The 24,635-nt window shown below is 42.6% G+C and overlaps 1 protein-coding gene across 1 annotated transcript in view; it reads right to left on the bottom strand.

Moving 5' to 3' along the window:
- Positions 1-550: 550 nt before the first annotated feature.
- Positions 551-24,635, bottom strand: part of tmem47 (transmembrane protein 47) — a 60,432-nt gene continuing 36,347 nt past the window's right edge. The window contains exon 3 of the mRNA XM_078232519.1: positions 551-2,020. Within this exon, the coding sequence (XP_078088645.1) occupies positions 1,842-2,020 (179 nt within the window). The 3' untranslated portion in view covers positions 551-1,841. The remainder of the gene's footprint in view (positions 2,021-24,635) is intronic.

The following is a 24,635-nucleotide window of genomic DNA, read 5'->3' as shown; positions in this document are numbered from 1 at the left end:
TAAAAATCAACTCTTAATCTTATAAATTTAATGGAATACAATGTCTACTCTGTAGTTTAAAAAAACAGACTTAGACATTATGCAAAGTACAATTGGTGCTGGATCAATTATTCACTTTAAATCTGGGGCTAAAAGGTTTTTTTAAATTAAAGGTATTAATGGATAAGAAGCAAACACAGGTACGTGGCACAGTTCAGTCATGACCTCATTGAATGGCAAAACAGTCTCCAGGGGCTTAATATCCCACTCTTATTCCTATAAAAATCAATCAGTGAAATGCTATGCATTGGCTGTGACTGTGTCACAAATGTCAGTTACAAAGATCAGTCCTAATATTTTATCCATTGCTAATTGTAATTAGAAAGTGAGACAGGCTGACTGCCAGTTATATAGAATGTAATTATATAATATTATAGAAGGCATAACAGCATCCACAGTTGTTATAGCTCGGAGCACATTTATTGGTTAATTCATGTGTCCTGTTTGTTGGTGCTAGTGTACTTGCCAAGGGAATGCTTGTTGCTGAGAACATCAATTTTGAAACGTGCAGTTGAAGGAAAAATTGATGGAGTTTAATCATTCAGCATATTCTGTTAATATCCATGTAAGAGCAAGAATAGTTCTTAGTGATTGTTTTCTAGATAAATCACACAATCAAATCTCTAAAAATCCTTGGGAAGTTTCTTTTAGAAAATAATGATAAAATGAAGAATTAAGATATACAGGCTGTTTATTCTGCACAGTTCCATCGATTCATAGTACTGGTGCTGTATTTTGCAGCTGGAACAGAACTCTTATTTCCTTCCCAAAATATGCATTTTCTAATAACTGAACATATTTTTGATCTATTATTTTGGGAAGGAAAGATACAGAGAAAGAAAGAGGTAACAAATAACTGGAAATATGATATTTATCTTAGATATAAGTCAAAATAAGTTTTTTTAGGCACAGTTTAAGGAATAGTATACAATATTCTGGAAGTTGTGTGCAGAGGTCTATATAAAAATACAGTAGTTGCTCAAATAAATTAGAGTGCTTACAATTGTAGATAAGGTCTGTTCTGGCTTTTCAACTCTTGAAAATGCTCATAGTTAACTTTATATCGTGGCTTCTAAGTACATGTACATTTGCTTATGTTGTTTATCTTTAAAGATACTTCATAAAATTCATTTGTAGGCATAAGAAAATGATAGATAAAATACTGCAGTTTTAATTTGACAAGACAAATGGAACTTCAGCACAGCGCGAGAACTGCTTTGTGTTCCAAATGCATTGTAATAATTATAAACAGGAGTAATATAATTCTACTTTGCATTAAGACAAGTTTACAGAAGATGTTGCTGAATAAGAGTAAATGGATACAAGCATGCAGTTATACTTAAGTTACCACAGAACAATCATCGGTTGACATACTTTATCTGAACCAAATCCAAAAATGAGGCACAAGTTCCCAGCCTCAATACAGGAAACACAAAACTATCATTCTCAGAGTAAGTTCTTTTGAGCGGGCAGATTGAAGTGAACATCTTGCAGTCGTGGTCTTTATTTAATATTATTCACTGTAAGCCAAGCTTCTTTGTGATTGGTCTTAGATGATATGACACTATCAGAAGTCTGCATTCCAGCCGTCCATATATGAAACTGCCAATGTACAGAAATTTCAGCCATAACTTCTTCCAGAGTTCCTTGTGGTGCAGGGTTGAAAGCATTTATCTTCATTATAGCCAAAGTGGATAGTGCATTGATAGAACAGGTTAAATGCCACACTTCAACTGAGAGAACAGCAAGTAAGCATAGGTGGTGAGCTCTACTTTAAATTTGTCAGTGGAATCAGTTCTGTTCTAGTAGTAGTCATCATAGTTCTTCGGGTTTAAGCAGTAGAGAACGGCTCCCCCAAATGAGAAGATTGTAGCTCCCCAGGCAATGCCATAACCCCAGTTGAACTCATGATATGTTCGCATGGTGGCTGTTTCCACAAACTTGATTGGATACAAAATGAGTCCACATACTTGGAGAACAACTGCAAATAAATAGACATGGTTAAAACAATAGCCACATGTTCCGTTAGCCACAAATATGAAGAATGAAAAGCATTTTAATAGTGCAGGCTCTCTTGTCTCTTTCTTGTCTTCAACCTACATAACACCTTTTATGTATAGCATTCAGTAACAAAGTGGAGAAATATTTCAGGATTGTGTCTCTATTACGCAACACATTATGAAGTTGTCACTGGAAATCATTAAAGGTTAAAATTTAAGTAAGTACTTAACACTAAACCTAAAAATGAATGTTAGAATTTGTGATGTTATTATAATTATAGTAATTTGTCAAAAAATAATAATTTAAAATATTACTTCAAGTGCCACCTGCTTTCTGTCCCACTTGTATATATTCCATTAAATAGAACAGTTGGGTTGGGATCACTAAGTATATTAAATGCACATCAATTTCCACCGTCGTCATTTCATTCTGCCCTCATCTTTCAAGAGAGCTGATAAACTTAATAGTAAGGGGCCAGTTTCTCTGACCTCCCCCATTTATCCCAAGGTGGATATACATTTGAAATTAGAAATTTACACAAAGAACACCAAACACATCTCTTATGCAGGTCAAGTTTTGAACATTATTGAGACTATTTCCATCTTCCAGTTCATTCTATAAACTATAAGATCACAGTCTCTGTCCTCCTTAAGCACTGTGTACAAGATGGAGGATGTCAATCTTCACCAGGTTCCATGAAGTTTTCCATGCATTAATGTACATGGGAGATCTTCTATTGCTGTTACATATCTACGTCCAATTATCTCCCTGAAATCATCATTCTTGTTTTGAAATCCCTCCATATCCTTATCCCTCCTCATCTTTATAATCTTTCCCAGCCCTATAACTCTCTGCAAAATCTCTGGCTTCCCTGTTTGGTTTTTTGAACATTGCTGATTTTTAACCACTCCACCAAAGATGCCTTCAGCTGCTAAGGTCCTAAACCCTGGAATTCCCTCCCTCATCCTCTACAGCTCTTTACTTTCCTCCTTTAAGACATGCCTTAAAACCTTTCTTTCATCTGCTCAAGGTCAGCTTTTATGGCTTGGTGTCAAATTTTATTTAATAGTACTTCTGAGAAATGTTTTGGGAAGTTTTACTGTGTTAAAGGCACTTTAAATAACAGGCTGTTTTTGAAAATGCTTAGTCAAGCTGAGATTTGGGAAATTGACCCTTTAGCATGTAACCATTTGTCAACCTAGATGATGAATCTAAATTAAAAACAGAAAATGCTGGAAACGTTCAGCAGATTTGGCAGCATCTGTAGAGGGAGAAAAATAGAATTGATGTTTCTTCTTCGATTCTTCTTCGGAACCCCCTTCCAACTCTTGTTTCGAAGATGAGTCATATTGGACTCGAAACATTAATTCTGTTTCTCTCTCCACGGATGCTGCTGGACCTGCTGAGTTTTTCCAGCATGCTCTTTCTTTTTCAGATTTCCAGCAGGGAGCAAAACTATTGGGCAACATCATAGCTGAATCCAATTTATTTGTCAACCAACCTTGAAATATTTAGCAAGTTGCAAGATGCCAAATTTGGAAACCCATTGAAACCCCAATGTTAAAGCCTGTTGTGATGGCCACTGCTGCCCTGGCAGAGATTGGTTAAATTACACAGATCAGTTTCTTAAACTGTGACCTTTTGGGTTGATATAATTTACTGGTACATCAGAGAATGAACATACGTAAATGGCATGATTAAGGTGTAATGCAAAGTCACTTTCTCCTGGTCTGTATATATATGTAATACCCAGAATTGACAACAGAAAAGTGCACTCTCTGGCGCAAATGAATTTTTAAAAAATACTAATATTGTTCAAATATATACTCTCCATGTGTACAAATATACCCTTGATCTGAAAGTCAAGTACAATACATATTCCAAGCTATATTGCACAAATTACCTTGGAGTGGCACAGTGGCACAGTGGTTAGCACTGCTGCCTCACAGCGCCAGGGACCCAGGTTCAATTCCAGCCTCAGGTCACTGTCTGTGTGGAGCTTGCACATTCTCCCTGTGTCTGCGTGGGTTTCCTCCGGGTGCTCCGGTTTCCTCCCACAGTCCAAAGATGTGCGGGTTTAGGTTGATTGGCCATGCTAAATTGACACCGGTGTCAGGGGGATTAGCAGGACAAATATGCTGGGTTATGAGAATAGTGCCTGGGTGGGATTGTGGTCAGTGCAGACTTGATGGGCCAAATGGTCTCCTTCTGCATTGTAGGGATTCTATGATTCTAAATGCCAAACAGTGAAAGTGCAGATGTGCATTCCTGTTGTAAAATACAACAGAAACATTTAACAGGTTTGAAATCTGGGCCACAATTCTCCCATCACGACCCGCAACTTTTCTGGCGGGTTGAGGTGGGAGATACACATCGCCGGCTTTGTACCAGGATTTGCGCATGTGCCGGGAACGCATGCGCATCTCCCAGAGCTGGCGAACAGTCGCCGGTCAGACCACGCTGGAAACCAGCGGGAAAGCGAGTAAGTAATTTGAATCTTTTTTAAATGTATTTTAAATATGTTTAGCAGGTCATTATCGGGAACTTTCAGGTCCCGATCGAATCCCCCACCCCGTCAGGACTGCTTCATTCTGGCGGGGTTCAGACTAGCTTCCCACGTTCGGAGAGACCCTGCCGGAATGAAGGGGGCGGCAATCAGGGCTCCCCAGGGGGGTCAGGCAGCGGGGGCTGGTGCCCCTGCCCCCTGGCAGTGCCAGCCTGTGCCCCCTGGCACTGCCCAAGAGGCAAGGTGCCCATGTCCAGGGGGCACCTTGGCACTGCTCACCGGGCATTAGGGGTGGGGGGGTCCCGCTGCCATTCTGCAGACAGAATTGGTCTGGGGTGGAGGGAGAGCAGTGATTGGGGTGGACTGAGGGGGGGGGGGCGGTGGTCAGCCGGAGTGGGGCCTACCTCCCAGGGCGGGTAAATGGAGGGGGCTGCCAGGGTGAGGGGGCTGGGGGGATCGCCACTGCTGGGGGGGTAGGTGAGCTGTGCATCGGGGTGCTCTGGGACAGGGGGTGGGGGGGGGGTGGGCGAGGTCAGGGCTGGCCTGGGAATTGCTGTGGGGGCTGCGATCGGGCCATGGGGGGGTGCTGGAGGAGCAGCACTGCGGTGGTCCCGGGCTGGCCAGTGATCGAGCTGGCCAGCAAACGGGGAGACTGACAGATCGGGACCACTGCGCATGCGCAGACTCCGGAGCGCGAATAGGCCCTGCCCCCCTGGGTTTTTAATGATATTCACAACTGGGACCTCTGCGGTGCACAGAGTGCGGAGATTCGGGTGAGAAGCTGAACTGACAAAACAGTCGGGATTTCAAACAGTTTTCCTGCCAATTCAGCACGTTTGGGAGAATCGCGGCCCTGATTGCCCAATTCTTTTAAAATTATTTATCAAATGCAATCGTACCATCTGAAATATTCCAACGCAGGAAGATGGGATTTCAAATTCAAGACATTTAATTCAAAGTACTTTAATTCCTTACAGACATCATCCATAGTGATGGACCAGTTTGCAAGCATATGCTTTTTTTCTGCACAACCAGCTATGACTCTGAAATGTCACATTGTGGACAATTCAGATCTTTCTCTAACTTAACATTGTCCAATCAAAAACCATCCCGTAATACTGTCAAAAACTCTGCATCCTGGCCCTTGGTCTCATCCCATTCCCAAATTCCTTGTCCAAGTTGGACTGGACAATTCATAACCACGTTTCATTTAACACTGAGTTTTTGGAATAAACCTATTCCTTATCTATCACCAAGACTGCCTATTCCACTTTTGCAATATTTCTCACCTCTACCGAAACCTTCATCCACACCTTTGCTATTTTCAGAATCACCTTTATTAACCCTTTCCTGAAAGCTCTCCTGAGTTGTTTCTCCATAACCCATATTCTATCCTGCATTAACCCACCCCTATCTACTTCTATTGGTTCTCCAGCCCCCAAATTCATCAAATTCAAAATTTGCACCCTCGTCAACAAGGCACTCCATGGCTTCACCTCGTCCTTCATCTGCAACCTTTTCTACCCATACATGGCAGCACAGTCCCTTCACACTTTCACTCCTGGCTTTCTTTGCCTTATTGTTTTCCCCCTGCATTACTTATGTTCGCTGAACATTCAGTTACCTTGGCCACACATTTTCGAACATGTTCTCTAAATCAGACTGCTTTCCTCAATCTCCTCATATCTTCAAAACCTTCTCAAAACCTCTCCAAGGCCCTTAGTCATCTTCATCAAATGTCACACTACTGCTTGGATGTATGATTTTGTTTCTGTGAAACACTTGGAGATGATTTACTGCTTCAGGGTGCTACATAAATAGAAATTATTTGGAAGAGCTTTCCAAGCACTCATGTTGAAGACACATCACAGCTTATATTCATAAAACATGCATGGAGGTTTTTGCCCACAAATGTGAATGTGATTATATTTAATATCATTCTAAATAAAATGGTAAAGATTTAAATGTATTCAGAAATTAAATCATTTGCTTTCTGACGTCATCTTACTTTCTTGCCCTCCACTCTTTAGTTATAGGCCCTGAATTTAGGCTTTTTAGGCACCGGATGTTAGGTGAGGTCCAATAAGGCACAGGAAACCTGTAAGTAAGTGCTGCATGCCCGTCAGTAGCATTTTAATTCAGTCACCTCCTTATCATTTTGCTTGTGAGTTAACCTGGGTGTGATGTGGATCCACATGATACCCATCTCAATGCCAGTATTTAAAGGAACAATCTAAACATGATAGTCGAAGGACTTGGAGTTGGCTTTTAGAGAACTGGAAGTGTGAGTTTAGATCCCAGCCAAAGGATGTGATTTATTTCACAGACAGCTTCCTAGATGTGCTGCTGGATGCTGTCAACAAAAAGTGATACTGTTCCCCAGCAACAGGAGGAAGAAACATGTCACTGAGACAAAGACAACATTATAAGGAGTTATAGAGGTCAACCTTGCAGTTGACAATTCTCCTGCATGTCCTGGGGGCGGCCTGGATTGTCACGTGTGTGCTTTCGATGGCACACAGCACCTTGGGAAGCCAGCAAGAGCTGAAAAGCTGAACCCCTTCTCATCTAAACTGGTGTCATCATAGATTACCATAGTGCTATTCCGTTAAACAAGCCATCAGTGACCTGTCTCATGAATTTGTGGGTGGCTGACTGGGTGATCCTGAAAACTGCTCTGGCACAGCCCTGGGATCATTAGGAAGTAAGAGTTTTAGCAACACCAGGTTAAAGTCCAACAGGTTTATTTGGTAGCAAACACCATTAGCTTTCGGAGTGCTGATCCTTCGTCAGATGGAGTGGAAATCTGCTGATTTGGAGCAGATTTCCACTCCATCTGACGAAGGAGCAGCGCTCCGAAAGCTAATGGCATTTGCTACCAAATAAACCTGTTGGACTTTAACCTGGTGTTGTTAAAACTCTTACTGTGTTTATCCCAGTCCAACGCCGGCATCTCCACATCCTTCTGGTACATACTACTTATTAACCAAAGCCTGAAAGATGTCTAGGTCCAGCTGCACCTAGTGGGCCGCAAGATTGAAATCAGACATATTCACTCACCATGCCCCCATGAATAAGATTAAATACACTTAATACAAGCCAAATATTTCATAATGTGTTAGAGAAAATGCTTAATCATTTAAATATACTTGCAGAACTATCATGAACTTCAAATGGTAAAAATAAAATATTTACATTTTGGACACAGAAAGTGCACGGCTCTCACATTCAATGTTGTGTGCAGTCACCATGCACCTCACTTCACTTGCCTTTGCTTCACGTGTGTATCACTTCGGTCATATCGGTAGGGGAAAAAAAAACATGTGGTTGCAAATAAGCAGAATGTGGCAACCCAGCATGTGGGTAATGGTCAATATCTTGTGGACTGGACTCAGAACCCAAATGGGTAGCATGTGGTCCCAGGCCATAGCTACTCACTATTGGAGTAGGCCTTCTTCGAGGAGGCTATCTGCCACCATCTGACATGACATTTTGAGCCTCCTGAGACACTACAGTTCACACACACTCAGAGAATGATCCTCTGCCAGTAGACACGTTTTGTGGGTCAAGTCTCTTGTGAGCTGCACCTCTCTGCTAAACCTCTCTTTCCTGTGCAGCTACAAGTCTGTGAGCAGCAGGCTGACGTGGGTGCTTTTGTTGATACTGACCATCTTGGTCTTTATCTGAAGTCTGATCTAAGATAGCATAAGCAGCACCTATCCTGATGTGATAAAGCAAACCACCAAATTCTTCCAAAGTGCAGACAGGAGCAATCCACAAAAGTAATGTGAACAACCTCTTTTACAATAGGGAGTAAACTGTTGTAAGTAGTGAATATTTAGCAGCATATTTTCCTGAAAGATTGCTTTGGACCCCTCAATTGCCACAGCGTGTTTGCCTTATTTTCACTGGTGAGTTTATGGAAGTATAGAAAACCTTGTTAAAGTCAAAAGTGTTGAAATGTCATGTTAATGGAGAAATTAATAAATGGAAATTGCCAGTCCTCCTCTCTTAAGACACTTGTGCACATATTGTCAATTTCATTAGTTTAAATCCCCCCTATTTGTGCCCAAACCCACCCACACACCCTTGAAGATTAGAATTTAGCCTGTCTCTCTTCAATCCATTTGCTTCACCACTGAATTGACTTGCTCCCAAGTCGGCACCGATTCTGTGTGGAATGGCTATGGCACGAGTTAACTGATGCAGTTACGGAGACAGCATACCATCATCTGGCTCCCCTCATAATGTACTGGAACAACACTGAAATTTTTGTGTGTGGAGTCACAGACATGAACACTCAATGCCCAATTACTCAATGGTGTAGCATATTTGTAATCTGATGTAGTACCTCATCCATCACTAGAACTCGATAATTTGCTATTTGTTTCTGGAGAAAGCTCGTGCACATATTTTTGAAAGAATGTCTCCGAAAAGCAATTTCAAAAAATAACATTAACCCTTGTGTTACCAATATTAGAAATCTGAACAGGTACTCCAGGAAAGGTTGCATAGTTGTTTAAATAGTTTAAATACCACCACAATAGCTGGGGAAATTTAAATTTAATTAAATAAAAGTGGAATCAAAAGCCAGACCCAGTAATGGTAACAAATAGCCAGTTGCATTGTTGTACAAACCCGTTTGCTTCACTGATGCTCTTTAGGGAACAAAATCTGTCAACATTACCTGGACTGGTCTACATGTGGCTCTAGACACACAGAGGTTGACTTTTAAATGCTCTCTGAAATGGGCTAGCAAGCTACTTAGTTGTAGCTAACTAGTAGAGGTAAGTCAAATAAGAAAAAATACAGGGTGTAAAAGCAACCTAACCATCACTTATGACACAAGCACAACCTTCCCAGTCAAAACTCCTCACTGGCATCTGCGGACCACTGCCAAATTTGGGAGAAAGTTCTCCCAAATTTGGGAGAGCCATTCCACAAATTAATCAAGAAACATTCTGACATAGTCATACAGCCTCTGGGCCAGACATCTCCATCACCATCTCCATGAATAGCCCCATCCTGAAAGATGATGGAGACAAGCACACCAGTACGAAAGATAAGGTTGAAACATCTGCAATCAACTTCAGCCAGAAACGTATTCCTAGCCAAGCTGTTCCAATACAACTACAATACTGACATCTACCTGACAATGTGGAAAATTGCCCAGGTATATCTGGCCTTCAAAAGGTTGGGCAAATCCAATCCAGCCAATTACCATCCCATAAGTTACTGTCAATCATCAGCAAAGTAATGGAGGATGTCATCAACAGTGCGATCAGGCAGCACTTGTTCAATAATAACTTGATCATTGATGCTCACTTTAAGTTCTGCACCTGTCTCCAAATCTCATTATAGCAAAGTGCCAAAGTGAGAATGCTTATCCTCAACATCAAGGCAGCATTTGATCAAATATAGTATCAAGGACTACTCGTAAAATTAAAGTAAATGGGAATCAGGGGGAAATCTCTCCATTGGTTGGAGAAGGTAGTTATGTTTGTTGGAGATCAATCATCTCAGCTCCAGGATATCACTGCAGGAGTTTCATAGGGTAGTGTCCTAGGTGCAACCAGCTTCAACTCTTCCATCAATGATCTTCCATTTAATTTAAGGTGAAAAGTGGGGATGTTTGCTGATGATTGCACAGTGTTCAGTACCATTTGTAACTCCTCAGATATTGAAACAGTTCTTGCCTATGTGCAGCTGCACCTAGACATCTTTCAGGCTTTGGTTAATAAGTAGTATGTACCATTCCCACAACTTCTCGGCAAATATCTCCAACAAGAGAGATTCTAACCATCACTCCATGACATTCAGTGACATTACGTTCACTGACACCCTCACCATCAACATCCTGAGGCTTTCCATTGACCAGAAACATATAAATACCATGGCTACACAAACAGGTCAGAGGCTGGGAATTAGGTAATGAATAACAACCCTCCTGTTTCCCCACAGCTTGTCCACCATTTGAAAGGTATAAATCAGGAATATGATGAAATACTCTCCACTTGCCTGGATGAGTGCAGCTCCATTAAAACTCAAGAAGCTTGACACCATCCAGGACAAAACAACCTGCTTCATTCACACCCTATCAAACACTTTAAACATCCACAAGCTCAACCAACAGCGCACAGTGACAGTAGTGCGTATCATCTAAAGGTGCACAACAGAAACATGCGTAGGTTCCTTTGACAATATCTTATATACATGTCGGCTTTACCACCTATAAGCACAAGGGCTGCAGACAAATGGGAACATCACCACAAGCAACCTCCCCACCAAGTCATATACCATCCTGACTTGGAAATATATCACCGTTCCTTCACTGATGTTGGGTTAAAATCCAACAATTCCCTCCCTAAATGCTCTGAATTTGTATTTTTTTGTACCGCAGCAGTTCAAGAAAATAGCTCATCGCCACCTTCTCAAGAACAATGAAGGACAGGCAGTAAATGCTGATGTTGTCAGTGATGCCCAGCATCCATGAATGAATTAACACAAAATCTAAAACTACACATCAAAATATTGACTTATTTGATACATTTAAATTTTAAAGATGATTTTATTTTAATCCCAAATTTTATTGATCATGGGGTTCCATGAAATCAATCTGCTGATTAAAAATGTAACATTGAACTCAGATGCAGGAAACGTCCTCTACTTTTGACCTTATGTTAGAAGGAAGGTCATTGATGAAACAGTTGAAGGCTTGCAATCTAAAATAAGACAATTTAAGATAAGCCTTTCTCTGCTCATTTAAGTATAATCTGCATATAATTTTGACCAAATGTACCTTATCTACATTTTGACACCCATTTGACTTTTTCTTTAAATGTAAGTTAGCATTTTGAATGATGCAAATAACACCCCAGTGAAAAAGTCAACTTTTGGTTTTGTTTATTTTGTGTATTGAATTCAGGATCAGTAAGTGGTTTTTATATGAAGAGAAGAACAATACCTACTGAACTTAGGGGCAATTCTCCTGAAAAAATTCTAAGTGTAAAAACTGGTGTAAATCCTGCTGGTTTTTTTCAGCAGGAGTTTCAGAATGAATCTCCCACACTGTGCACTGCAGAGTGCTCGAACATAAATCACATGAAAAATCGGAGGTGGGCCTATTCCGGCTGGAGAGGCCGACAGCATAGTGCTGAGCGAGCCACTGTGCATGCACCAATCTGTCAGAGCCAAGATCGCTGGCCAGCCCCACAACCCCCGCATCGCTAGCCGTGCGCCCCCCCCCGCCCCCCCCCCTCCCCCCCCAACGGCCCGATCTCTGCCCCCCCCCCCCAATCATGTCGGGGCCCAGTCACAAGATCCCCGACAGTCAATACCGCCCCCCCCCCCACCGCAGTCCCAACCCCACCCGCTGTGCCAACTGCTCCTCCCCCCCAGCCCAAATGCCCCCCCATAGTGCCAACCCCCCCCAACAGTCCCAATCCCTTCCCCCCCAGCAGCCCATTCCGATCGCTGGTCTCCCTCCTTCCCCCACCACTCCTGTCTGCAGAGTGGCAGCGTGACACCCCACCCCCATCGATTGCCCCACCAGACCTCGCCCCCTAGGCCCCACTCCCAGATGGCCCACCCGTTGGCACTGCCCCATGCCCAATGGGCAGTGCCAAGGTGCCACCTGGGCATTGGCACTTTGCCTCTTGGGCAGTGCCAGGGGACACAGACTGGCATTGCCAGGGTGCCAATGCCCAGAGGCTACCCCCCACTGCCCCACCCTCTAGGGGACCCCAATCGCTCTCCCTTCAGGGTCGGGCTGCCAGTTACCCGAAAGTAGGGAGCAACTGTAATCCCCGCTGGAGTGAGATACTCCTAGAGGGTTGGGAGATGCCAGCAGCCTGGAGACTTCAGTCCCGAGCCTGCTAATTATATTTAAATTATATTAAAATTCCCCCCTGCATACCCAATGCAGCTCCACGCCTTTTTCCGGCACGGAGCTGATGGCGCCAGAAATCTTGCGCAGGGAGAGGCACTTGTGTTCAGACGCCTAGTGTGGGTCGCGCTAATCCAGCTACGCTGCAATCTCCTGGCCCGCTGCGTTAATTTAGTAGCACAGTGGGATGGGAGAATCGCCACCCTTATCTTTATGGTGGAGTCTCATTACTGAGATTACTGAACTTAAAGACCAACTCTCAAGTTTTAAGTTTATTTGTTAGTGTCACAAGTAGGCTTATATTAACACTGCAATGAAGTTACTGTGAAAATCCCTTAGTTGCCACATTCCGGCGTCTGTTCGGCTACACTGAGGGAGGATTTAGCATGGCCAATGCACCTAACCAGCACATACTTAGACTGTGGGAGGAATCCAGAGTATCCAGAGGAAACCCACGCAGACACAGGGAGAACGTGCAGACTCCACACAGACAGTAACCCAAGCCGGGAATCGCGCCTAGATCTCTGGCGCTGTGAGGCAGCAGTGCTCACTACTGTGCCACCATGCTGCCCCTGAGGATGAGGAATTTCTGGATCACAAGTTCTTGAGTGTGACAACTCAACTGAATCCAGTGATAAAAGAGTTAAGGGAAGAGGACAAGAGTGGGTAACCATTCACAAGGAAGACCCCAGGTCCCTGAATCTAACACAACTACATGGGTCTGAATTGTTGTGAAGAAGGGTGGCAACAGTGACTTAGAGGAAGGCGAATGTAATTCTCTGATGAGGTAGAGGAAGCAGTTCGATTTGCTAACTTTGGTTGGAACTTTGTCTGGTGGTTTCACCATGTGACCTCACGTCTCCAACCAGACTGCCCAGCCAAACAGCACTCCCCACCACTCCCCCCACAACAGAGAGAGACCAAGTGAGTAGGGAATTAGATACATGTGGTAAATTCTGGTCCGTTTTTGTTTCAGGTTTAAATATAGATTAAGAGTCAAGCTCTAACATAGAACTAACAACCTGTGGTAGACAGGCAATGGCTCGTACTTAAAGAAATATTACAGTCTACAACAGATATACATTCCTCTAAGGCACAAACACCCAGAGGGAAAGATAAATCAACCATAGTTAATGAAAGATGTTAAAGATTGCATTAGTTCAAAGGAAGTGGCTTATAAGAATGCCAGGGAAAGTGATAATTAGCCTGAGGATTGGGAGCAATTTAGAACCCAGCAAAGGAGGACCAAGAAACTGATTAAAGAAGGGAAAAAAGACTATGAATGCAAACTAGTGAGGAACATAAAGGTGGACCGTAAAAGCTATTTAGTGTAATGACTTTAATCAGGCAATTGAGGTGGGCCTGTTAGAATATGAACTCCCTCATTAACGGCCAAATTGATGGGCCAATCAGGGAGCCTCTTATTATCTATTTAACCAGGAGTGTCAGTTCCTCTAGGACCCCTCGTGTAGACTGCTAACTGAAAGCACTCTGTCTGCTGTTGTCAGATTGTAAATAAAGGGATTTTGGTGAAGGGACTTCTGCCCCCAAGGACTTATTACATTTAGGTACATGAAAAAGAAAAGATTAGTTTGGACAAATGTGAGTCCATTGCAGGTATGAACAGAAGAATTTTTAGTTGAGGACAAGGAAATGGGTGAGAAACTAAACTGTTACTTTGCATCTGTCTTCACGGAAGAAGGTAAATCTTCCACAAATACTAGGTGACAAAAGGACATGTGAAACTGAGGAACTAAAAGTATTAGTAAAGAGGCAGTACTTGAAAAGTTAGTTGGATTGAAGGTTGATAAATTCGCTGGACCTGATAAGCTGTATCCCAGAGAGTTGAAGGAAGTTGCTAGCTAGAGAGAGAGTGGATGCATTGGTGGTTATCTTTCCAAGTTCTGTAGATTATGGAAAGGTTCCTGCAGGCTGGAAAATAATAAATGTAACCTCACTATATAAGGGAGAAAGAGGGAGAATGGAGAACTATAGACCTGTTAGGTTGATGTCAGTAGTGGGAAAATGTTAGAATCTATTATAAAGATGGGACAACTGGATATTTAGACAAGAATTGTAAAATTAGACAAGAGTCAATGTGGATTTATGAAAGGGAAATCATGTTTGACAAACATCTGGAGTTTTTTGAGGATATTACTTGTAGTATTGATAAAGGAAAACCAGTGGATGGATTTTCAGAAGGCTTTTGATAAGCTTCCAGGGTAGTAAATAAAATTAGAGCGGATGGGATTGGGGGCAATATAGTAGTATGGATTTAGAACTTGTTAACAGACAGAAAGCAAAAAGAAGGGATAAGCAGATCATTCTCAGGATGAAAGGCTGGTATTAGTAGAGTGCCCCAAGGATCAGAGCTGTGGGGACCAATTGTAATATTTCCAAATTGCTGATGACACCAAGCTGGAATGCAAGTTGTGAGGCTCCAAGGAGGCTTCAAGAGCACTTGGACAGGCTAAGTGAATGGGCTAGAACATGGTCGATGGAATTTAATGTGAATAAATGTGAAGTTATTCACTTTGGTACAGAAAAACATTTCTGGGCCCAGCCTCAATATTTAGGAAGGCCTAGCTTGGTTAAAGAGATGTGTTTTAAGGAATGTCTTGAAGGAGGAAAGAGAGGTGACACGGATTCAGGAGAATATTCTACAGCTAAGAGCCTTAACAATGGTGGAGTGACAAAAATTGGGGATGCTCAAGAGGCCACAACTGAAGGGACACTTACCTTGGAGGGTTGTAGGAGATTACAGAGATAGGGAGGGGCAAGGATTTCTAAACAAGGATGAGCAATTTTAAACTGAAGCATTACTTAACCTTTACTTAACAAGACAGTGAATACAGGGGTAATGGGTGAACTGGACTCAGTGCAAGTTAGAACTCTGGCCAAAAGTACAGAGGAATGAGCACCTAACCTAAAAATAGGGCAATTAGTCGTTTCAACTATCTTCCAAACTTACTACCCATAGAAAGAAATAACACAAAAGTAATGAATCAAATCTCTCCTTTTTTAAATATTTCCCCTTTTCTGTCCCATTATTTTTCATAATGCAGGTCAGTATGTTCATGAGTGCAGCCAGAATCCCTGATCTCCCTGCGATAATCCCTATGGAAATTTGAGGTGATCATTTGTAACAGAACAATCGTACAAAAGCTGCACAATTCTGGAAAATAAATCATTTTCTTACCCATTCAATTGATTATCTAATGTTGGAAATGTCTGCAAAAAGAGTCTCTACAGCAAGGTTGCTCCTTAGTCTGGATCCTGAGATGGAAATTTCATTTGGGCCATGATTTTGGCTGATTTCCGGGCACGGTAAGCTAAAAAGGACCAGAAAATGCTACTTTCTTTGGAGAAATTGGTGGGAGAGAAAGAAGCAGCAGCGTGGCTGTTGTCATTTTCACCCTCGGTGTGAGAATTAAATAAATATTTTGAGCCAACAGCGTGGTTTGGCAGAGATTGCTTCTCCTGCTCAGGGGCCTGGTGGTAGAGATGTTTTTCAACTGCTGAGGGGGCTGGTGTTTGCACAGGGGGGACATTTGGGAATGCTTCAATGTTGGCCTCTGACATTATGACTAGCATTTTTCAATGATCCAGGCCTGGACCGTGCTGAATGTTTAGCTGATCAGGTGCTGGGCAATGGAGTCATGGTATGGGGAAAAATATCTGTAGTAATTCCTGTTTACCAGTTAGGTAAATAACAGCTGCAATGCTGATTTACATATTACTATAATGCAGAGGTTTTCAGCTTCAGGCTGCCAGTCAGCTTCCAGACTCGAACTGAAACAAAAGCCCACGCTTGATAAGGTGATCCTCCCACTCTGGTCCCTGATTAGTTACGTGACCCTCTCGGCAGAGCACCCTGAAAGGGTACATACAGCATTTACCTCCCCCTCTAAGTTTTTTTATACATCAATAATGATTAAGTTACTCAGTCCCCAATAATTAGAACACGCATTCAGTCCATCACAAATTGAGGTCCAACAGATTTATTTGGAATCACGAGCTTTCGGAGCACTGCTCCTGATGAAGGAGCAGTGCTCCAAAAGCTTGTGATTCCAAATAAACCTGTTGGATTTTAACCTGAGACTTCTTACTGTGCCCACCCCAGTCCAATGCCAGCATCTCCACATCATCATAAGTTGAGTCTTTCAGGCGGTTTTCGATTTCCAATGGAGCTATGTAACTCCTTGTCAGGGGTGCTTCCACTGGGGTGCTTTCTGAAGAAACCACTATAACAGAAATCTCCTCTGTTACTGGTAACCCAACTTCATTCATTTCCATGGGGACGACAGACTCACCTGTCACAGGTTGACTTGGTATTTCATTGCTTGGATAGTCAATAACACTACTTGCTGGTAACATGGCTTCAGGTGTCAATACTGGCTGCTGGGACAACTCTCATCCTCGTAAATGGTCTACGTGCATCTGGACAATTCTTCCTTGTACGTCCACTTCAAAAGACAAAGGTTCTGTTTTCATACAACAAATTCTGGGACCCAACTCAAGCCACTTTCAAATTTTCTGACATGCACAGCTTCCGCCACTGAAAATGACCTCGTTGATGTGCCTGAATCACGATTCTTCTTCTGGCTGCGCTGACTGGCCTCTACCCTGCCCAGAAAATTCAGAAACACCAGGTTTAATCTGGTCCTAGGATGCCGGCCCATCAACAACATGCAGAGTGGTTCTATAGCCCAGAAGGAATTGTGAGTTCTGGTCTCCCAGGTCGCTCCTGGCTGCTTCTTAAGGCTGCCTTGATGATTTGGACAACTCATTCAGCCAGTCCATTGGATGCTGGGTGGTAAGGCGCAGTCCTGATGTGCTTGATACCATTTAACAAGGTGAAATTTTGAAATTAAGCACTTGTGAAGGCCGTTCCATTATCCGACACTATGACTTCAGGTAACCTGTGGGTCGAAATGCACTGATGCAATTTCTCAATTATAGTGTGCAACATCATAGACTTTAGTTCAAACGCTTTCATCCACGTTGAATGGGCATCGGCAAGGAGCACAAAACATGATGCCCAGGAATTGCCCCATATAATCAACATGAACTTGCACCCATGGCCAGCTCGTCCTCTCCCAAGGGGACAGTGGGGCTGTAGCAGGCAACCTTTGTTGTAATTAGCACTGTTCACAATGCTTCACTAGACTCTCAATGTTGGCATCGATGGCAGGCCACCATACATACCTTCTGGCGAGCATTTTCACCTTAGATATATCAGGGCAGGCACTTGGTAATTCGGCTAAGAGCAACTCTCTTCCTGGTACCGGGATGACTACACTGACTCCCCAACATATGATGCCATCTTCACAACTTAATTCATCCTTTTATATATAGTACGGTTTCATCTCTTCAGAAACTGGCTCACTGGCCCCAACTTATTAGTATCCAGTGCCTCACTTTGGACGACAGCGGAAGCCTGCTGGTCCAGTACTTGATTTGCTGTGTCGAAACTGGCAATGTGTCCAAGAAATTCAACGCCATAACAATTTCCTGTGGTACTGGGGGAGGTACTACACTCTCTTCGTTACGTGTTCCAGACCAGTGCTTGAATGTATATTCATAGGTAGACAGGACTTACGCCCAATGCTGAATTCTTGCTGATGCTATTGGTGGAATAGTCTTGTCCTCTTTAAAAAGACTCAAGAGTGGTTTGTGGTCCGTAACAATGGTAAAGTGCCTCCCATGCACGTACTGGTGGAACTTCTTTACATGATATACTGTTGACAAACCTTCTTTTTCAATCTGTTAGTAGCCTTTTTCAGTCTCTGAGAAGGTTCTTGAGATGTGCCCTAAAGGTCTTTTAGTTCCTTTGTCCATATTCTGTGACATTGCTGCACCAATACCACATGGAGAGGTGACACAGGTTAACACCAAATCCTTAGAGGTTCGAAATGCACCAGTAAACTTGATGAATGTAACAATTGCTTTACTGTATTAAAAGCTTCTCTCTGGGGAATCTTCCAAAACTAATGCTGGTGCATCTGTAGCAGCATATGCAAGGGGGCCAATAATGTTGACAAATTTGGCAGAAAACACCCATAGTAATTTAACATTCCTAAGAGTGACTTGAGCTGAGTTTCTGGGGGCTGGTGCTTCCTTTATACTGGTAGGTTTCAGGGCATTGATTACTCCCGCACTGATAATGTCTACTTCAATCGTAGGTAATTGATTGGCTCTTTTAAACTTCTCGCTCTATTTGTGGTTGTATTTGCTTCCCATTTTAAATTTACATCTTTATTTTTGGTGCCACTGCTAACTGCAGCTTTCCACCCTAACAGGTGGATGGCATCATTTTGCTGAAGCTCCTGTGAACCCTTCTCAGTGCTCTCCATCGCCAATGTTATCTCCAGCGCCTTCTTAAAATTTCTATCTGCCTCTGCTAGTAGCTTTGTTTGGATTATTATTATTTATCACGCAGAATAAACGGCCCCACAGCATCTCGTTGAGAGTGGTTCTGAAGTCGCAGTGCTCTGAGATCTGCCTTAACTTGCTATGGCTGAGTTAAATTTAAGTTATTGCAATATTATCGATGGCTTTGGGTGGTAATGTGTTTTCACCAATTCAACTATCTCAGTGAATGACTTGGAGTTGGGCTGCTTGGTAAAGTAAGCCTGCATAATAAATTGTAGTCTCACATGCACTTAGAATTTACTTTCTCTTCCCCTCCTCCTCTATTTTGTTGACTATGAAAAAGTAGCCCAAACGCTTTATGTATTGCGTCCAATTGTCCACAGAGGCTATACCAACAAATATCTGTCCGAATATCTGCAAAAACCCTTCTGCTTCTCAACTTGAACTGAACTTCAATGTAACTTTATACTCAAGATATTTGGACTGCTTTTCTTTCTTTTATCCTTATCGCCAATGTAACAATTCCTGTTCACCAGTTAGGTAAACAAAACTACAATGTTTGTGGCTGCCAGTCTGCTTCCAGGATCAAACTGATGCAAAAGCCCATATTTGCTAGGGTGATACCCCACCCTTGTCTATGATTGGTTACCTGGGTCACATGACCCTCTCAGCAGATCGCCCCTTAAAGGGGACAAACACCACAATATACTTCATTGATCTCCAAAGGAAAGGGAGAGAAAATGACATTTAGGGAAGGAGGCATGTCAGCACTGCCAGAGACCTGGGTTCAATTCCGGTTTCAGGTCACTGTCTGTGTGGAGTTTGAACGTTCTCCCAGTGTCTGCATGGGTTCCATTCGGGTGCTCCAGTTTCCTCCCACACTCCAGAGATGTGCAGTTAGGTTGATCAGCCATGCTAAATTGCTGCTTTGTGTCAGAGGGACTAAGGTAAATATGTGGAGTTACAGAAATAGGACCTGGGTGAGATTGTTGTCGGTGCAAACTCAGTGGGCCGAAAGGCCTCCTTCTGCACTGCAGGGATTCTATAATTCTATGAATGGCAAAGAAGTGAAAGAATAATTTTAAAATTTGTATCTAAAATTCCATATTATCACTGTAAAGGATATTTCTTTTAGCACCAATGAAATATGTACATTTTTAACCTCAAGTCAAATCATTTTATTCCTGTAAATTTGCCATATTATAGCAATGGTTGAACCATTGCCAAGTTTGGTGGTAGTAGATGTGTGTTAACCATCAGCAATTGTATTCCAGGCAACACTACCTTTGAGCAATGCGACAGGAGATTAATTTTAAACAAGCTGCTGCAATGTTATCCCCACTTTAGATAAGCACCCAAAGTCAAATTACCCTTTTTTGGTGCTAATAAAAATACTTTCCTCCATGATACTACGGTACTGTTTTGGATGGATCATACTCTGTCTCCAGGAGCTTGTCAGTAATTCCAGGAATTTTCCCTCTGCACTAAAATTAGTTTCAAAATCACTTCACTTGAAAATACGAATTCCTAAAATGTGTAATGTGCAATATAAATTGGTGCATAACTCAAAATAAATCTTGCCTTACAGAAAACCTTATCTTGCAGGAATAAAAGGCAATATTTTTCACTGACACAAAATATTGTACACTGCTAGATTTTGTACTAAACTCTACTTTTCCCCATACTACTATATCATTATCTTGAAAGGTTAAATAAATACAAAAAAACACAACAAATGTATACCTTTCAAATGTAATGAACACCAGCACTTAAAAAAGCAGATTAAATTATTCTGGGAGACATGAAATGAAAAGTAGGCCTAAGCTAATAAAATATTAAATGTATAATTATCTGCTGGTGTATCATCTATTCTACCCTGGACAATTCATACTCTACTGATACCTAGAAAGAGGAGAAGCAACAGGTTGAAAGGATCAAGTTACAGGAAGTTTTATTTTGGTACCCTTCCTTCAATCCCGTTATTGTTAATCTTTTCACTGGCTGAGAAGTGCGAAGAAGTCTTCTCAAAGTGGTCACATAAATTTTCAGTCACTATTTTCAGCATGTCAATTTTTCAGAACAGCTTCGGGTATCCCATTTTTAAAGGTTTGTACTACAAATGAAAAGGGTAACTTGGGAATCATTATAAGATTGAATTGAAGAAGCAGATTGTCTTGGGTGATTGAAAAAATGATTGAAGTTTTCCAGATCAAGATGATAATGATAACTAATAATGAATGCTATCATCAATTGATCAGGATGCCTTCCACAATTGTGCCATCATTTTCAACCTATCTATTCTGAAATGCAAATGGAACCATAATTCAAAATGCGCATACCTTCCTCCTGGAGGAAGTGGTTTTAACACAAGAAACTTGGATCTATTCCCGTCACTGGAAAATTGTGACATTGCTGATCGCTAATTTGAATACTGCACTGGCAGCAGGAGATGATCCCTCATCCTAGAAATGAAACTGGTCATTAAACAGCTGAGTAATGAGTTATTCACCTCCCTGCACATCTTGTCCATTGAATCAAAGCTGGTCACTTAAAACAGTTGCTTGCTCAGGTGTTCCTGCAGTACAGCTAGCTGAATCCTCATTACAGTGCACAGCACAACACAGTGTGGGACAGGGACAAGCATTATTAGAGTTTACAGCCCAGAATGCAGTGGTACCATGACTGTGAGAAGAAACAAATTGTGGCTAATTCAAGAGAGAAGAAAACAGAAGAGGGCATATTGTGGAATTAATGGAATTGCAAAGAAACTGTAACATTTCTTATGTTATTTTGTTTCTGATGCTGCTTAATAATAAATAATAATTTTGATAGCTAAACAAATCAAAACAATAGAAATATGGTAATTGGAATTAAAATGAACAGGTACAAAGTCACAATATGAATATGTATATATAAAGAGCCATATTTTCCACATTACGTATTTCATTATTAAATAATTAAAATGCATTATTGAAATAATTTTTAAAAATAATATTTGGATTAAATAAAATATGAAAGGGATTAAACTATTAAAAACACGAATGGAAACATGATAGCAAAGTCTAATAAATAATGCAAAGCTGGTATTGAACAGGAGGCCAGACATTGGAGAAATTGCATGGACGAGACGGAAATAAAAATGTGTTTACAACTTACATTTAGAAGCTATAAAAAAACAAAAGGAATAATACAAGCAAAAAAAGAATATGATAAAATGGGAAGAAAATTAGGGTGGAAATCTTTACCCCGTCCTCCTCTCAGAACAGGGCAGGCAGAGGAGTTAAAAGTAAAAGGAAACAGGAAACCTAACTCCAACCTGCCCTCTCTGGCTTTAACTGCAAGAAGTTTCATAACACCAGGTTAAAATCCAACAGGCTTATTTGGAATCACGAGCATTTGGAGAGCTGCTCATTCATCAGGTGTGTGGAGACCTCTCCATTTACCTGATGAAGGAGCAGTGCTCCGAAAGCTCGTGATTCCACATAAACCTGTTGGACTTTAACCTGGTGTTGTGAGACTTCTTACTGTGCCCACCCCAGTCCAACGCTGGTAACTCCATCATGGCTTTAACTGAGCTGGGCTTGGGGGGAAGGCAACCCGATCCACTCTCTGGAGGTGGGCAATTTAAATTTTAAGGAGGCAACGCACTTCCATTTTAACATCTTTTATCTTCAACACTTGTTAGCCAGATTCCCCAGGTCTCAGACAACCCTGAAAGGAGGTGAGATGTGTCAGATCTATCTGGCAAGTGTCTTTATTACATTCCTTGCGGGTCAGGATGTGCAAACATGCTCCACAGAATGAGCCACACTGAATCCTGGTTCATGGGGCTATCTACTGGCAATGATTGCAGGTTTTCTGCTCCTACAACCTGTGCAATGCCCAATCAGAGGGCCTCCTGGTCTCCTCTGGATAGATGCTGCACTTGTGTCCAGCACTGCATCAGTGGAGCATGCTCTGTGCTCTGTTGCGGCACTGTTCGGCTACTGTTCCCCAGCCACTTAAAGCACCTGCTGCAGCCAGGATGCTCCTTCCCTTTAACAGCTATAGGCTGGCTTCAAGTAGTGCAGGCTGGAGAAAGTGGTGCAAGCCTCTCACAAGCTTGGGCCCCCTGCTCAGGGGCACAGTCTCTTAGCAGCAGCATGTTGCAATCATGAGAATTAGCACACAGCACAAAGTTCGTACACTGTCTGCTTTGGAAGCAATGGGCACAGATCAATCAAAGATACGGCATGGTAGCACAGTGGTTAGCACTGCTGCTTCACAGCTCCAGGGTCCTGGGTTCGATTCCCGGCTTGGGTCACTGTCTGTGTGGAGTTTGCACATTCTCCCCGTGTCTGCATGGGTTTCCTCCGGGTGCTCCGGTTTCCTCCCACAGTCCAAAGATGTGCAGGTTAGGTTAATTGGCCATGCTAAATTGCTCCTTAGTGTCCCGGGATGCGTAGGTTAGAGGGATTAACGGGTAACATGTAGGGAAATGGGGATAGGGCCTGGGTGGGAGTGTGGTCGGTGCAGACTCGATGGGCCGAATGGCCTCTTTCTGCACTGTAGGGTTTCTATGATAACAATCCCTTTGCCCATCTTCAGGCTATATCTAATGTTGTCCCACTAGTGTAGGAAATGGGAAGGTGCATCCTGGCATCATTGGAGGGTATATTTCTGGGGGTAAATTTAAAGACAGGTCACTAAGTGAATGGGAATGTAAATCAGGATGGATTTCTAAGGTGCAGCTGAATCAACACCACTTGCTTAGAGAACCATAGAACCATAGAATCCCTACAGTGCAGAAGTAAGCCATTCGGCCCATTGAGTCTGCACCAACTCTCTGAAATCTCTTACCCAGGCTGACCTACGCCATCTCCTATCCCTGCGTATTTCCCATGGCTAACCTACCATTTACCACCTAAGCTACACATCTTTGGACACTAAGGGGCAATTTAGTATATATGGTCACCCAAAATAAAAGTTAGCCCCATTGTCTCTTTGTTTTGCCGTGTTGTTTTCCTTCCGTTGCCTAAGACTCTCCTTCTCTCCCATTGGGTGGGATTCTCCCCGCAGCCTGCCACTGGGAGGGCAGCGCGATATCAGCTAGGGACAGAATCTCCTGGCTGGGAAACTGCTGGCAAGGGTGCACCGTTGGCAGGACCAGATCCTGCCTGCATGAGCAGCTAGAAGATCATCTCACTTTGTTTTTTATTCAGCAATATCAATATCATTTTTTCTTTCTCCACCTATCCTGTATCTTGCTTTCTTGGGCGGGATTTTCTAGCCCTTCCCACCAGCAGGATTTTCCAATCCTGCCAAAGGTGACCTCCGGAGGTGGGTTCCCCAGCGGCAGGGTGGGCAAGCCATGCAAAGTGCGGGTCCGTAAGATCCTGCCGGCAGCCAATGACACTGTAAAAGGTGCGGCGGGGTGGCCAGGAAATCCCAGTCTCTGGGCGCGATCTTACCTGCCATTCACGCCACACTCCCACCGCAGCGAAGTCAGAGAATTTGGCGGCCTGTCAAATCTCCGTTCACGGTGGTGGGATGGGAAAATCCTGCCAGTGTGAATAGTGATTAAATTCGGGCATTTGTCTTTTATTGTCCTTTCTTCTTTACTCATTGTCTCTGGCCAATACTAGTCATCTTTTCTTTCATATCGTTTTGTCTCCACAGCCCACATGGCAGTGGGGGTGCAGGCTACTTTCAAGGTTCCCCTCTGCTAATTGTTGCTGAAAATCAAACAAAAAAGTAAGGGCCCTCGCACAAATGTTGGTCGGGAACCAAATGGTGCTGGTGGTCAGCAATAGAAATTTGTATGGCCATAGTTGGCCTGTGAGCTGATTT

The sequence above is a fragment of the Mustelus asterias genome, chromosome 17, assembly GCF_964213995.1.
Source record: "Mustelus asterias chromosome 17, sMusAst1.hap1.1, whole genome shotgun sequence".
Classification (NCBI taxonomy): Eukaryota; Metazoa; Chordata; class Chondrichthyes; order Carcharhiniformes; family Triakidae; genus Mustelus; species Mustelus asterias.
This window is presented reverse-complemented; position numbering and strand designations above follow the sequence as displayed.